We start from the raw sequence: 15,490 nt of genomic DNA, 5'->3' as shown, positions 1-15,490 counted from the left end.
CAAAGGCAGCCGCCCACAAAATTTTGGACAATAGAAAGCCAAGTCCTTATATTTTATAGACAATCTACTGAAAGCCGAAAAGTCAATCGCAGCTGCCTATTTTTTTGGTTAAGGTTTCGTCAAACCGCAGGAAACTTTGCAGCCGTTTTTTCAGCATTTTCGGCAAATACATTCACTGGAGGCGGCGCCAAGCCTCTCTCGAAGTAAGAGTGAGCGCTAGCTACAGCTGAAAGTATAATAGTAAGAAAATGCAAATGAAAAACTTATAGCGGCTGATTGAAAATAATTTAATATGCAGCTATATATACTTACAAGTGTTGGATATGTAATTTCATTGCCAAGTGTTCCTTACTTCATTATTATCATAAAAAGAAAAGGATACACTATGCTTCAGACAGAAACACATAATTATAATCCTATACATTATTTGATTCTAAATATATACAGACGGGTAAAAGGAAGCCTGAATGTAAAAAATACAAAAAAAAACCTAAAACACAAAATAAGATTTAAAATTAATTGACAATTAAAAAATGTGGTGGGCACAAGGTTTTGCAGGAGGTGCGAGAAGCGCACTTGAGAAATCTGACATCCAAATTAAAATTAATTGAGGTGAACTTTTTTATTTGACACAATTCTTTTGGTTGTTTTAGAGGGGTGTAGTAGGGGCGTCTAGGCCCTTTACCTTGTCAAGGGGAGTGTAGAGGGGGGGGGGGGTGAAGGCTGATTTGGTTTTTGCAACCTCCTTAATTTTGCTGGGTTTGTGGATACCCATCTGATTTGAATCACAGCAATATCAAGTGCAATAACTTTTAGTTTACAGAAGCTAGGAGAGAAGGACATGTAAAATTGGGATGCAATTCAAATATACGGTCCAGAATTAAATTCTCGTGATGTCCAGACGCATTGGCCGAACATACATGCACTGGTTTAAGAGAAGCTATATTTCTACATATACTAATCTTACAACCTAGCAAATTACATTTCGAAAAGATTCTAAGAATATCAGCAAAAGCCTAATCTTATTATGACACATTTTAGTACATGTATTGATTTTACAACAAATATTATCTGTAAATAAAGAGAAAATTTATGATATAATGTATTTATAATGTAAGAATACAAAATTCTACACCATCTAAAAATAGAATAGCAACATAAAAAAGGCGAAGTTTAATAAATTAGGCAATCATGTTAGAATTGAATAAAAAATTATGAAATTTTAAGTGTCATATTTTCTTTTATGATATATCATATTGAAGTCTTTCATGTATATTTTTTTATTTATTTTATTTGTTCTTTTAATTTAAATTAATCGCACAAAACCTTACTTGCTTTCTTTGAATGACGACATTTATTTTTTTAACATAGTATGCGGCAACGATGCATAGCAGAGTAGTCGCATAAACTACTTATTTACGCACATTTAATTTCGTTCAAACTTATTTTTAACTAAATGTTTTCAATGGAAAATAAAAAAAGACTTTTCATTGTTTTTTTTATACATTCTCTCAATAAGAAAATGATAATCTTTACATTTTTTATATAACAATTAATTGAAAAAAAAAAAAACATAACGTCATTGATATATTTGAAGTACATGGCACATCTGTTTCAAGAATTGTTTTTACCTTTGTTTAGTTATTGAAATATGAGATGAAAGAGTTAAAATTAAACTATTTTCAAATTTTGAATTATGTCAAATATATGTTTTAAAATTTTGCATTTTTTAAAGAATATTGATTTTGCGTGCCTTTTCATGTGGAAAGTTAAATATCATTTTTATATAAACCGACATTTTTAAAGAAAGGGTTAATATTATTAAAGTTAAATTTTTCAGCGTTGCCTACTTATTTTGATTAGTTTTAGCTAGATATTATTGTATTTAGAAGTGAACTATTATTCCCTAATTCTATAAAAAAAAAACCAGACATTAATTTTCTAGTAATGAAGAACCCCGCGAAAATATCTAAATGCTTAATTATTATTTTATCTATTTGTTTGTGTGTTTATGGTTCTTAACTAAGTTCTAACATTTACTAGTTTAACCAACTGATTATATACAAAAAAATCACTTCGGCTGGCAGCACACTTTCTGTATATATTGCATTGTACAAAAAAGAAATATCTGTTTAATTAAAATTTACTAGAATTGCGCAATATTCATTAACATAGCTCGTATTTTTTCAGTGATAAAATGCCATCATCAAAGAAACGTAAATTGGCAGTACATGGTCGTAAGAGGACACACCCTGCCACTTCTGAGGACGATATGATTCCAGATTTAAATTCAGGTATACATATTAATTAAAACAGTCAAAACTCATTATTTTTTGCTGTTTGATCACCAAAGGTCTATATATTTGGGGTTAATATAAAAAATATCCATATTTTTTAGGTATGGAATAATAAAATCTTTTCTTTTATGTGATTTGAATCTAGTCTACATGAAAAGTAAATGTTACTGAAGGAAAATTTGAGTAAATAAAAATTTTCATTATCTAGTTATTTGTATATGTACATTAATGTTTAGTTCCTGTAGCAGGATCAAGACGCACAAGCAAAGAATCAATTCCAAGTAGAATTTCAACTTCAGGAAAATATGGATTGTTTTTTAAACTTAATGAATTTATTTTATCATTTTTGTTCTAGTTATTTCTCAAAATAGTTTGGTTAATGAAAAATTGAAAATGATCCTTGTTTGTAAAATCAGGAAACCCGTTTATTAGAAAATTAAAGCACGGTGGTGCTTCAGGAAGCTCCAGTAGTAAACAGAGCAATGGTGATGCCCAGGCCTCGAGTAACAGAGGTATGACAGGTAATTTTTTTCCTATTAGATTAGGATAGTTTCTCTACGATATACCAATGAATAGCCAATGCATAATTGGAAAAAAGGGTAGCCACAAACCCTGTAGAGAGTTACCCAATACCCAATATAGCCTAACCTGGCCTAACGTAAAATATAAGATAACGAAAAACTACCCCTTTATTATTTTCAATCAATTTAAAACATGGGAATGGAGGTTTCTGGAGGTCGACTAGGCAGACGAAGGGAAATTGCCGCCCTATCTATTACTTTAATTTTGAAGGTGCAAGTACCTCTGGACAACAAGAAGTTGGTGGGAGCAGAGACCAGCGAGACAGAAACAGGAAAGATTCAAACAGAAAGTCAGATAAACACCATGATTCAGCCAGGTAGGCCTAAATTAATGGTTATTATTTAGAAAATTCATTTCAATTTCTTAAATAATATTATTCATATAATCGTTTGATTTATACCATTACCCATTTATATTCTTCTATTTGTTTTAGAATTATCACTGATTTAAAACAGAAAGTGAAAAAGATTGAGCAAGAAAGGTCAGTTTTCATATTTTGAAAAATTGGTTATATATGACCTAAATGTTCTTAAGAAGTGAAGGAAAAAACAAGCAAACAACATTTTAGATAATTATGAAGATTTAAGTTCTACAGTTAAAGCTACTACAGTTAAAATTGAACTAAAAAATCGGGGAATGCCGCAATCCATTCTTAAGTGTTTAAATTGACTAAGGTACGAAAATACCTTGATTCTTATGTAATTGCGCTATTTAAGATGCTTTATTAATCATTTCTTTTAACAATGTTACCACATGAATATCAAAAACTTTGTTTAGGTCAAAAATGGAGGCTAAGTTAACCGACAAGAAAGATGAACTTAACCAAGTAAAAGAAAAGCTTGATGAACAAACAAAACAACTTGCCAAGTAAGATTTGCTTATACCAACAACGAAGTTAATTCGAAAAAAATCAAGAAACCGATACGTGTTTTCAGCTGTCGTTGGGGGTCAACTCATAGAAGAATTGACTACTTTACATCTGTCCCCCAAATATGATTTTAGATTTATTTTGCTTGTTGGTTATACCTTATTCCTGGCTAAAACCTGAAAATGCTCCTGTATGACATCAATCAAACGACTTGTCTACCAGGAAAAAAAGTTAGTTATGTAAATACTAGTACCTAAGGTTTATTTTTCTCTAAAAGATTAACATCATTTCTTTTCAGAACCAAGAAAGAGAAAGACAAGTTAAAGCGAACTTCAGAAAGATTACAACGTGATAAAGAGCAGCTAGAGACTTCCTCTAAGAAGTTTAAAAAGAAGATGGAATCCTACAGAACTAAACTAACTGAAGCAGAGACTGAAAATAACAAGGTACCTATATGAACACACTTATTTTACAATATCATATTTTTCTTATAAATATTAAGCTTTTATTTTTAATGTTAAGTTTTGATTGATATTTTTGTTTAGTTATCTGCCCGTATTGCACGTCTCGAGCTTGAGAGCAAAAAGAAGACGAATACGGATGCCAGCTGTGTACCTGGACCCAGTGGCCTGGTTCAGCCTGCTGGAGGTACTACTGGTGAACCCAACCTGTTCCAGGACATGATGGATAACTTTAGAGAACTGGCAGAAACTCAGCTGCAATGTGTTATCTGTTCAGAGCTGATTGTCGAGGCTGTTAGGTAAAACATTTTTTTTTACAGCACAACTGGTCTTTTGAAGTGTTGACTAAAGTATTATCTTGTAGGAATGGGATACAACCACCTGTGTGAGTTCCATTTTCTCACATCAGATGAATGATATTACATTAGTTTTCATAATCTCATTTATAACTGTAGCTAACACATTATTACTTGAATCATGTCTTGAGTACGGCAGTTGTCTTTCTTCAATTACTGTCTCTATACTGCCGATTAATTATATCATGAACATATTCTTAGTTGTCCGTCTGGAAAGATCGTTAAGATCTTCATCTTTGCATAATTTGTTCTTGAAGCTTGTAATTACAATTTTAACTCTGTTAAAGCATTACATTAATCGATTGCTCCACAAGATTTTATTTAAATTTTTATGTTTTAGCATAAATTGTGGACACTCCTTCTGTGATCATTGTATTCATGAGTGGAAACGTAAGAAGAATAATTGTCCAGTGTGTAGAACTACAATCAAATCAATCAATCCAGTCAAGGTACATAGACTTTTTTTGGACTACCTATGCATTTTTTACTTTAGATGTTGATTGTGATATCAAGTAAAAATCGTCAAATTAATCCTATTTGGATTAGAGATAAATCTGTATAGAAAATCTGGATTTTAACATTTTGTGAAAAAATGCGGATTAATTCGAAGCCGAATAGGATTTCCATCTTTAATCCAAAATCCTTTACACGAAAGTTATCGGTTTAAGGCTATTTCTGGTAGGTACCATAATCTCAATTCCTAGCTGGCAAGAAATATTCACTATAGTTACTCCCCTCATGTCAAAAAAAAAGAATTTGGTTGTGGGGTAGGTAAAATATTTTAAAATCAAATCAAAAGATTTGATATCTTGGTAGGTAATATTTTGATTTACCCAAAAATCTCTATTTATTCATCTGTTTAGATTCTCGACGAGTATGCTGACAAGGTATATGAACAGTTTGTTGGCGAGGGAGCCAGGCAGACCAGAGGTGTTCTCAAGGAGGAGAGAGCCAAGCTCAAGAAAGAGTTAGAAGCGGCCAGAAGGACAGATTTTAACATGTAAGGATTATAAATAATTCATAATTTTATATATTTCAAAAGTAATAAGGTGAGCAAGATTATTGAAAAAGATAATAAGATAAGTTATTATCATATGGAAAAAATTGATTTCTTATTGAGTTAATACTATTAACCTACCTACGTAACAAATAGGTTTTGTTGAATGATATTTTTGAACTAAAAGTAAAAGGGAAGAAGTATGAACTTTGATTTATAAAAAGCAAAATATTTAAACGAACTATCTCTTAAATCTTTAAGCTGGTACCTTAACTACTAAAAATGTCCAGATATGAATCATCAAAAGATTTTTTGAACCGTATAGGCTAAAAAGTGTGGATTTTATCAAAACCAGGGACAAGGGAATGTCTGTCTGACAAACAATTCTATTAGATTCATGCCAATTTATCACGAAACCTCACCAAGTATGTAATGTTATGAATGGTGCAACTATTACAAAAAAGGGCTCTTAGTATAATACAAAAGGGTATTCATAAGGGTAATTCACTAAACCTCATGAGAATAGTGTACACTATTAAATAATAAAATAGCAGACGGATTCATAAAAACATCTTACTAAACAAGTCAGATGTAGGGAGATTTAAAAAATATTTTTAAATATTTCCTAAAATTAAAATCTTTAAATTTTTTTCTTATCCATAAAATTTATAACTGTTTAAAGACAAAAAAACAAAATATTTTGACAAATTTTTACTTCGACTCATTTTTAAACACCACAATTAACCCCTTAGAGCAAGTTTAGGCATAAGTTTCAAATTGATTCAATAACTAAAAACATCTTTAAAGTTAAAAATAAAATTCATTGTTCATTTCTTATTAAAACAAGGATGACAACATTCATAAAAGCGAAGCTCTGAAATGGAAAGACAAATGGACATTAACAGTGTCAGAACTGAATAAACTGAATATTAATGCATATGTCTTTACAAAATTGTAAGTAAATTTGTTGAAAAACTGATTAAATACATGTTACGGTTTTAGAACATACTGACGTTTTTAGGACTTGATTTTAGAGATGCTTTGCTTATGTATTTTGTTGTAATACGAATCAGAATTCAAAAAATTAGATGACTAGGATAATTTTAACATACAAAAATTTGTTGTAAAAAAAGTAAAAAATCAGCTTGTTTTAAATGAACATACGGACTTTCTAGTAACGATTATAGAGTTGCTGCTCTTTTTAAATCATACCTAACTGCTATGGGAATTAGCATGTAAAGCTTGAAATCGATAGGACAATTCTAACCTTTTTAAATTAACAAACAAAGCTAACTGTAACGGATGGACGTACAATGGACGCACGGACCGACCCTAATCATGGAAAAGCTTTGCTTTTAAAAAATAATAACCATAAATCATACAATACTAAATCTATTTGACGATCAACTTAATTTAAAATAAACATAAAAAAACATATATTGGTGCCTTACAACAAAGTTGCCTATGAAGCACTGATTCCCCCCCCCCCATATTTAAATTATATCTGCTGGTTTCCTTAATGCTATACCTAAAGCACTCCCGCCCCTTTGATCGTTTACAGTTTGTTTTAAAATTAATGGTAGGAAAGGAGGATTCTGTGCTCCACTAGGCACTTTGGGAGAAATTACCCATATTTTAAATTCTGTAAACTTCCTTCCAACTTGTTTCGCAATTAGGGGCAAGATGTTGTCGAGAAATACAAAATTAAACCACAACAAAAATTATAAAATGTTTGATTTGGAAAAGCATAGTTATATAGTTCAAAACTTTATTGCTAGGTGTCGCAAAAACTTTTTTTCTTTTTAATTTTTAGATGGGATAAATGTTTAAACAATCTGAAATATGTTTCAAAGTATTACAGCTATCCACTGTTTGGATTTTCAATAAAATATATTCACTATTTAACCTATAATTTACGAGTAGTCTATGATTTAGATAAAATATCTAAATAAAGTAAAAAGCTTACTCTCTGTTCATTTATCTCAAAAATAAACATAGCACTAATCTCTGAAAATCATTTTTGAATGGCTTATAGTAAATTAAGCAAAAACTGACAAAATAATGCTTTAGATTCTTGTCAAATTCTGCCAAAAGTTGCTTAATCTCATCATCTAGTTTAAACTGGAAATCTATGAAATCAGCTCTAAAGCATTGTTTGCCAGAATAGCCTTCCCTTGTCCCTGATCAAAACTAATGAATCTTTTGAAATTTTTGAAAAAAAATAATTTTTACTATGTGCGCCTATAGCTTAAAGTTTTTAAAAAAACTTAATTTTTCATAAAAAACCTAATAACACAGTAATAAAAAAAGAAATTTACTTACCACTAAATTTCAAACCAATATTTAGGTTCATATTGACTTCCTTAGAAAAAATTATCATGATATATAGCTTTTTACTATGTGCGCAAATCTCTATAAGTTTAAGGTCTGTTTTTCAGCTCAGCAATCAATCAATCACTTTTTTTTGCCAGTTCCTGGCGCACATGCTTCTGATAGAGGTAGAGCCTAGATTTTTTTAGTGTGTTGTCTACTAACCTAAAGAATAAGTTTTAGATATAGTGTATTTTGATTTTCATTCAGAGGGGGGGGGGGGAGGGGTACCCCTACCCACTCTGTTATAATTCTATAGAAAACTGTAAGCTACATGTAGATTAAGAGATATAAGTTTTCCGGAATTTTAATGTAGGGAGTAGATTTGAAATCTGCATCAAATTTTAAGGATTTTTTATAAAATTCTTTTTTTGTATAATTCTTTATCTAAAAGCGGAAATACAAATTAAGTTAATTAATTTTGGCATCCGTGATTGGTGGATTTAAAAAATCTGCGCTCTGATTGGATGTCGTACATCATTTAACCAATTAGAGCGCACGTAGTTTAAAATCCACCTATCCTATTGGTCAAAATTAATTAACTTAAAATGTATTTCCGCTTTTAGATAAAGAATTTTACAAAAAACGAATTTTATAAAAAATCCTTAAAATTTGATGCAGATTTCAAATCTACTCCCTACATTAAAATTCCGGAAAACTTATATCTCTTAATGTAGATAGGGCTTGTGACGTGTCTAGGAGTAGGTTTTCATGGGTGCTGAGCTCAAAAATACAACTAAAAACAGTGAGGGTTCATCCATATGGCAGCTGGGCAACAGCCGCAGCTGAGCTGTTAGCCATTTTTTGATATTATTTGAGGATATCCAGATAGGGCTTGTGACATGTCTAGGGGTAGGTTTTCTTGGGTGCTGAGCTCAAAAATACTAACAAATAAAGCGAGAGCCAATCCATATGGCAGCTGGGTAACAGCCGCAGCTGAGCTGTTAGCCATTTTTTGAAATTATTTGAGGATATCCTTACATTGAATATTTCTGTGGAATTAAACTTCTTCAATTAACATTAAACTTCATTTCCTTGCTTATATTACTAATAACACTATTTTGATTTATATATTTAGTTGTTGTAACAGCTATAAACAACCCTAAACGGCTTAGAACAGCTATCAACAGTCAGAAGTATTTGTTGCAGATATGGCTTGTGACGTGTCTAGTGGTATGTTTTATGGGTGCTTAGCTCAAAAATACTAACAAAAATAAATGGTGCTAATCCATATAGAAGCTGGGTAACGACTGCAGCTCAGCTGGCTGTTGCTATTATTCAAGCTATAAACAGTCCAAAACGGCTGTGATCAGCTGTCAACAGCCAAAAGTATATGTTGCAGATATGGCTTGTTACGTGTCTAGGGGGTAGGTTTTCACGGGTGCTTGAGCTTTAAAATACTACAAAAAAACTATTGGGCCCATCCATATGGCAGCTGGGTAACTGCCGCAGCTCAGCTGTAAGCTTTTCTTGGAAGATATACAAACATTTTTTAAATTAAAATTTAACCTTTATTCCATTTGACATGTTGTTAATAATTTTTTTTAAACAGCCAAAAATTGCTGAGAACAGCCAATGGTATATTTGCAGATAGGGCTTATGACATGTCTAGAAGTAGGTTTTTTCCTGGATGGAGAGCTAAAAAATACTAACAAATATAAGGGGGGCCCATAAATAAGGCAGCTGTCAAATGGAATTAAGTTAAGAAACAGCTGAGCTTTGGCATTTAACCAGCTGCCATATGGATGGGCTCCCACTATTTTAGGTATGTGGTATATTTGAGCAATGCCACCATGAAAACCTGCTTCTAGACATGTAACAAGTCATATCTTTAATTTATTCTTTCAGTTCTTGCTTTTCAGTAGTTCAACAACTAAGCCTAGAAATTGAAGAAGCTTAATTCTACTGAGTCATAAAAAATGGCTAACCAATTAGCTGCGGCCGTTACCCAGCTGTCATATTGATGGGTCCTCACTTTTTTTAAAAGTATTTTTGAGCTTAGCACCCAGGAAAACCTATCCCTAGACACGTCACAATCCATATCTGCAACATATACATTTGGCTGTTGATAGCTGTTCTCAGACGTTTTCAGCTATTAAACAAACTAATCTAGAAATTGAAAAAATGTTAATAGCATGTCAATTGGAATACAGTTTAAATGTTAATTACGTTTGATTCTACTGAAATATTAGAATATCCTTAAATAGTGCCAAAAAAGCTGAAAGCTGATCTGTCAAATTGGATGGGCTTTCACTATTTTTATTAGAATTTTTTATCTCAGTACCCATAAAAACCTATCCCTAGATACGTCACAAGCTATATCTGCAAATATACTTCAGGCTGTTGATAGCTGTTATCAGCCGTTTTTGGCTATTTATAGCAGTTACTACAACTAAACCTATAAATCAAAATAGTGTTATTAGTAGTATACGCAAGCCCAATCTACATGTAGCTTACAGTTTTCTATAGAATTATAACAGAGTGGGTAGGGGTACCCCCCCCCCCCCTCTGAATGAAAATCAAAATACACTATATCTAAATCTAATTCTTTAGGTTAGTAGACAACACACTAAAAAAATCTAGGCTCTACCTCTATCAGAAGCATGTGCGCCAGAAACTGGCAAAAAAAGTTATTGATTGATTGCTGAGCTGAAAAACAGACCTTAAACTTATAGAGATTTGCGCACATAGTAAAAAGCTATATATCATGATAATTTTTTCTAAGGAAGTCAATATGAACCTAAATATTGGTTTAAAATTTAGTGGTAAGTAAATTTCTTTTTTTATTACTGTGTTATTAGGTTTTTTATGAAAAATTAAGTTTTTAAAAAAACTTTAAGCTATAGGCGCACATAGTAAAAATTATTTTTTTCCAAAAATTTCAAAAGATTCATTAGTTTTGATAAAAATCAACACTTTTTAGCCTATACGGTTCAAAAAATCTTTTGATGATTCATATCTGGACATTTTTATTAACTACACATTTGAACTTATGAAAATTGATCATTAAATATATTTTGAAATGAAAATTTTAGGGCTGCTTTGTCCAGGCGTATTCCAGCCCTGGACAGTGGAAGTGAATCGGACGATGATAGTGATACAACTCTAGAGATAAGGTATTTTATTTAAGCATACCTACTCTGTGGTAATCTTTTTTGTCAGACCAAATGTAATGTCTAAAAAAAGGTTGATAATTCTTGATATCCTATAGGTAACAAAATAGTAAGGTTTTTTTTTTGTAAAACTTAATTTCTCGGAAATTGCTAAGCTGAATGGATTGTACTCTTCATGGAAGCTTAATATATGTATTAAGGTTGTTTTAGACTATTTTCCTGGCCTCATCAGTTTTGTTATGTAGTATTACATAAGTTATCTTAATTTTGATCTATTGGAACCTTTATAATTAGAGAAATGTGGCTTGCAATTTTACTGAAAGATTGTAAGATTTAAATCTGATATTTTGTTATATTTTAGGTTTAACTCTGACCTGGATTCAGATGTTTCAGATGAGATTGTCAGGTATTATCTATTTTGAAGTAGAAAAGTAATCCTGTTGGTGTTCATTATTCTAGGACAGAACAAATTTTTTTTTTTGGATTTTCTGTTTCGATATGAAACATGGATTTTCAGCATGACTCAGAACCGGTTCTAATCCTGGGTAAAAGAATCGGAGCCATAGTCATGCTGAAAATTTGGAGTATATTCGACCAATATTTTTGGCCAATTAACTTTGATAATTTTAGATATTTTTCTGACACCGAGATCTCGGATATTGTGGATATAGAACAAGATGATCAACCAAGCTTTCCGTAAGTATTTCGAACAATGAATCTTCCCCCTAAACTTGTTTTGCCATAAGTTAGTTAAAATTCCTTAATTTATTGATTCAATTATATTGACCAAATACCATTTACTTTTCATTATAAACAAAACATGAAAAAATTATCATTTTCCAATGGCATGTTTTAAAAGTGTGCTCCAATTAAAGGGGTAGTTGCACTTTATGCTTTTAAACTTTAATTGGTGAACTAATTTTTTTTCCCCATTCTATGATATAGTAGCATTTATAAAGCATATAAATTTTAAAAAAATACTATGTAGTTTTCAAAATATTAAAACTTGAATTAAACTCTTGTAATTTATGCATGTTTGTTTTTAGTGACTACAGGCGTCATTTGAACAGGTTGTTGGATTCTGATCCGTCCTCCTACGATTCTACAGATTCAGATTTCAGCGTGTCCCGTCTCAATCCCAACAGAGAAAGATCAAGAAGGCAAAATAATGCATTAAATCACCAAATCACTCATGAGCTAGATTTTCTTTTAAAAGGTGGGAGGTGTTTGAGACACCAAGAAGGGGAATATGGATAAATCAATACCTACCTAAAGTAGCTAAGAAATGTACTGAAAATATAAGTTGAGCTACGCTCAGCTGATACTTTCAGAACATTTATAATCCTCCATTCCCCTACACAATATCCCCCTCCCCTTTAGCAGGGAATTCCAAGTAGTATTTAGCCACCTGTAATGACTTACAAAGTAAGTTTAAGGTATTAAATGCATATTTTGTGCAGAATAAGGAGCAGTGATAGTGAATCCAGCAGTTCTTCTGCCAGGCAAATGCACACATAATTTTATGCATACATTCATAAAAAATAATCTTATAATTTTTTTCCATTATAAATCATAGAATTTGTAATATGACTACTCTAGACTTACCCATACATTACATTATTTACGCAGAAGTATGTACAATACAGAAATTCTCGCAGACAAATAAACATTCAGTAATCCTTTACTTGTATGTATAGGATACCGTTGTTATTTTAAAAGCTAGTTAGGTACTATATTTGTGAGGAAATGAATGGTTTGGATTTGAAAAGATTTAATTTTGTGTGTATATTCAGCAGCAGAAGTGTGTCGAGCCCAACCTCTTTGTCTGATGTAGATAGCAGCTCAGAGGACTCAGATTCTGATATTAATTTCAATTTTCATTAAGCCAATATTTAAGGGATGTTTTTTTATAAATTAAGCCTTATCTGAAAGTTGCCGAATTTTATGTTATTAACGTACTTATATTAGAACTTTATTAATCAGATTAAGAAGAATAAAATCATACCTAAAAATTAAGCTTGAATAACATTATAATCGGTTGCTTTCTAGCGAAGGCCGGCAATAGATCACAATCTGAAAACATTTTGTACTCATTTGATTGAGGACATAAAAAGACAAATGACTTACTTTTCTTAAAACAATTAACTTATTTTAAAATTACCTAATTTTCATCAAATTGCACTATTCTTATATTATAATCAAGTTACTGTTTTGATCATTTAAAAAAATACTTTTATTTTGTTTGTAAATAAAAAGTTATTAGAATCCTAACCGACTTTAAGATGGACACGGATGACATTCAAGACTTTCAAGACGACCTTGACCTTGACTATTACGACCATCTTGACTATATGGATCATGTAAACTTTATGGTCAATATTTCGAGCAGGGGCTCTGTTTTGTCACGTCGCAGTTTTAACTAAAACTAAATAAAAGAATTTTTTAAAGCTGATAGAACACTGAACAGGCCTTATTAGACCAAGATAAAAATTATACCTATTCCATTTAACTTTGAATTTAATGATATGAAAGTTTGACTTAAAAAATTCTTTAAAAACTTTTGCCTCACTAAAATCAGTTTTTAAGAGTTCACCTTTGTTCTATTAAATGCTATTTATTTAGATTCTTGTCCCCTCTCATTAAAAATCACTGTTTTTTATTATAATACCTAGGTATTATTGTAATTCTTTGAAAATTCTGAAAAGGTGATGGCTAAGGTCTGATGATGAAATTGGATGATCGATCATTTCCTTACCATAGCCATCCCAATTGGTAGATGATACTGTCCATGAAATACTCCCTAGACACACAGGATTTCCTGGACCTGCAGGATTTACATGACCTCTGGGACTTGATGAATATTTGAATATATAAATGAAAAGATATTTATACATATAAAAGTTTCCGTTTTGAGATCCAATTATATTTTTGCAAGATGTTTTCTATGTGATTCAATACCTACCAAAACTGCAAGAGAAATTTGCATTTTGTTAATGCATTTTTCTCCCTCAACAGTAAAATCTCTTTGTTTTGAATTGAAGTTTTACAGATTTTTTTTATTTGTAAATTATGTTGTTTTTCATTTGAAAGTCTAAAAGTAATGATGTGATTATAATAACCAGGGTTTAACTTTACACATAACAGCAAAGTTTTTTTTTAGATAGATTTTAAATTTTTATATTTGAAGATAGATTTTATTATTAGATTTAAAGTTTGATTACTTTGGCGCCCAAAATACTCAAAATTTAATTCAGCAGCTTAAAAATTCGAGTCAGAAACAAAAATATGCAAATTTTCTTGTTATTCAGAAGTAAAAATTACCATAACTTTTACCATACAACGATCTTAGTCAAAATATATACCTAGGTAGGATTTTGTACCATTATTATGTGATATGGTAACTGTTTTATATATTATTTTTTTTCAGAAAAATAATGCTGATAAAATTATTGTTACGGCGTACTAAGTCTGACATACCAAGGGTGTGGATAAGAAGTCTACTTCAAGCAAATAAAGAGGTGATTAAGCAAGTGATATTAAGCACCTTTCAGTAGGGATTTTAAGTATTTTTTTGTGATTATACTAGGTTCTTGTTTAATATAGTTATATCAACTAAAAAAAGTGTAACCATAGTTTTATAAGGAAACAACTTCGAATGTGTTAAGTTATTTTGAAGAAATGCCATCAAATGCTTTCTTGAGTTCAAAGTGCAAAATTGAATATAAACAGGACAAACGTCATAAACTGCTGTATAATACAAAAGTACATTAATCAAACTGTTAAAATTATTACAATTTATCACCCTTTTTGCTAAATATCGAAAAAGTATACCTACTGATGGTTTACAATCTCAACTCGCTATATATTTTCAAATTTTTCTGTGTTAAGACCATGGTAGACCTCAAGTTTTATCAATCCTTTAGCCCTATATAACATAAACCAAGTTATCAACCATTTGCTCTCGTTCATACATAGTCCCCTTTAGAACGAAACTCTCTAGGTTTTAATGTATTTTTATCTATCTATATTTAATTCTAGATAGTTGAAGAGAAAGTTGGTCAACCAGATCCAATTACTAACCTGAGACCCTGGATTTTTGCCAGAAAACATAATGAAACAAAAAATGAGGTGATCTGTAATTTAAAAAAAAAACTTTCAAGTCTTTCTGTCTGTTTATAGGGAATATAATAATTAAGTATTATATTTTTGTATGTATAATAATTTAGTTATTTGTAACTTATTGCTTTAGGTTAAATTACGTTTGTTAAAACAAGAAACACAGAATTTTAATCAAGAGTTTTGGAGAGATCACAATATTAAATTCAAAAAGGAATTGGGCTTTTCTTATAATGTGTAATATATAATACGTATACTAGCGTATACGACCTTAGCATCCAGAGGCTATGCATTTCAAGTAGTAATAAGTGGGCAGAAAAATGACCTAAA

General features: G+C 30.9%; 2 protein-coding genes across 7 annotated transcripts in view; both read left to right on the top strand.

The window, feature by feature from the left end:
* The first annotated feature begins 2,186 nt into the window (after positions 1-2,186).
* LOC145313426 (uncharacterized) lies at positions 2,187-14,475 on the top strand. 6 transcript variants are annotated; one of them, XM_080152844.1, is made up of 18 exons: positions 2,188-2,294; positions 2,534-2,600; positions 2,718-2,818; positions 3,090-3,195; positions 3,313-3,360; positions 3,657-3,746; positions 4,046-4,193; positions 4,293-4,507; positions 4,905-5,013; positions 5,428-5,564; positions 10,967-11,047; positions 11,406-11,450; positions 11,675-11,740; positions 12,091-12,204; positions 12,505-12,546; positions 12,838-12,892; positions 13,327-13,404; positions 13,875-14,475. In XM_080152844.1, exons 1-18 carry the CDS (start codon positions 2,198-2,200, stop codon positions 13,908-13,910), a joined length of 1,635 nt encoding a protein of 544 aa, XP_080008970.1. In that variant the 5' UTR covers positions 2,188-2,197; the 3' UTR covers positions 13,911-14,475. The 6 variants fall into 6 exon arrangements, with proteins under 6 accessions (XP_080008967.1, XP_080008970.1, XP_080008968.1 ...); XM_080152842.1 differs by having other exon boundaries at positions 13,327-13,416; XM_080152841.1 differs by lacking the exon at positions 13,875-14,475 and having other exon boundaries at positions 2,187-2,294; positions 2,543-2,600; positions 13,327-13,544.
* The window catches only part of Coa8 (Cytochrome c oxidase assembly factor 8), a 2,260-nt gene continuing 1,219 nt past the window's right edge, over positions 14,450-15,490 (top strand). The window contains exons 1-3 of the mRNA XM_080152850.1: positions 14,450-14,562; positions 15,083-15,172; positions 15,294-15,375. Of these exons, the coding sequence (XP_080008976.1) occupies positions 14,479-14,562; positions 15,083-15,172; positions 15,294-15,375 (256 nt within the window). The 5' untranslated portion in view covers positions 14,450-14,478. The remainder of the gene's footprint in view (positions 14,563-15,082; positions 15,173-15,293; positions 15,376-15,490) is intronic.

The sequence above is a fragment of the Acartia tonsa genome, chromosome 3, assembly GCF_053477335.1.
Source record: "Acartia tonsa isolate MP-2025a chromosome 3, ASM5347733v1, whole genome shotgun sequence".
Lineage (NCBI taxonomy): Eukaryota > Metazoa > Arthropoda > Copepoda > Calanoida > Acartiidae > Acartia > Acartia tonsa.
Note: the sequence above shows the minus strand (reverse complement) of the source record. Positions and strands in the feature narration are given on the sequence as shown.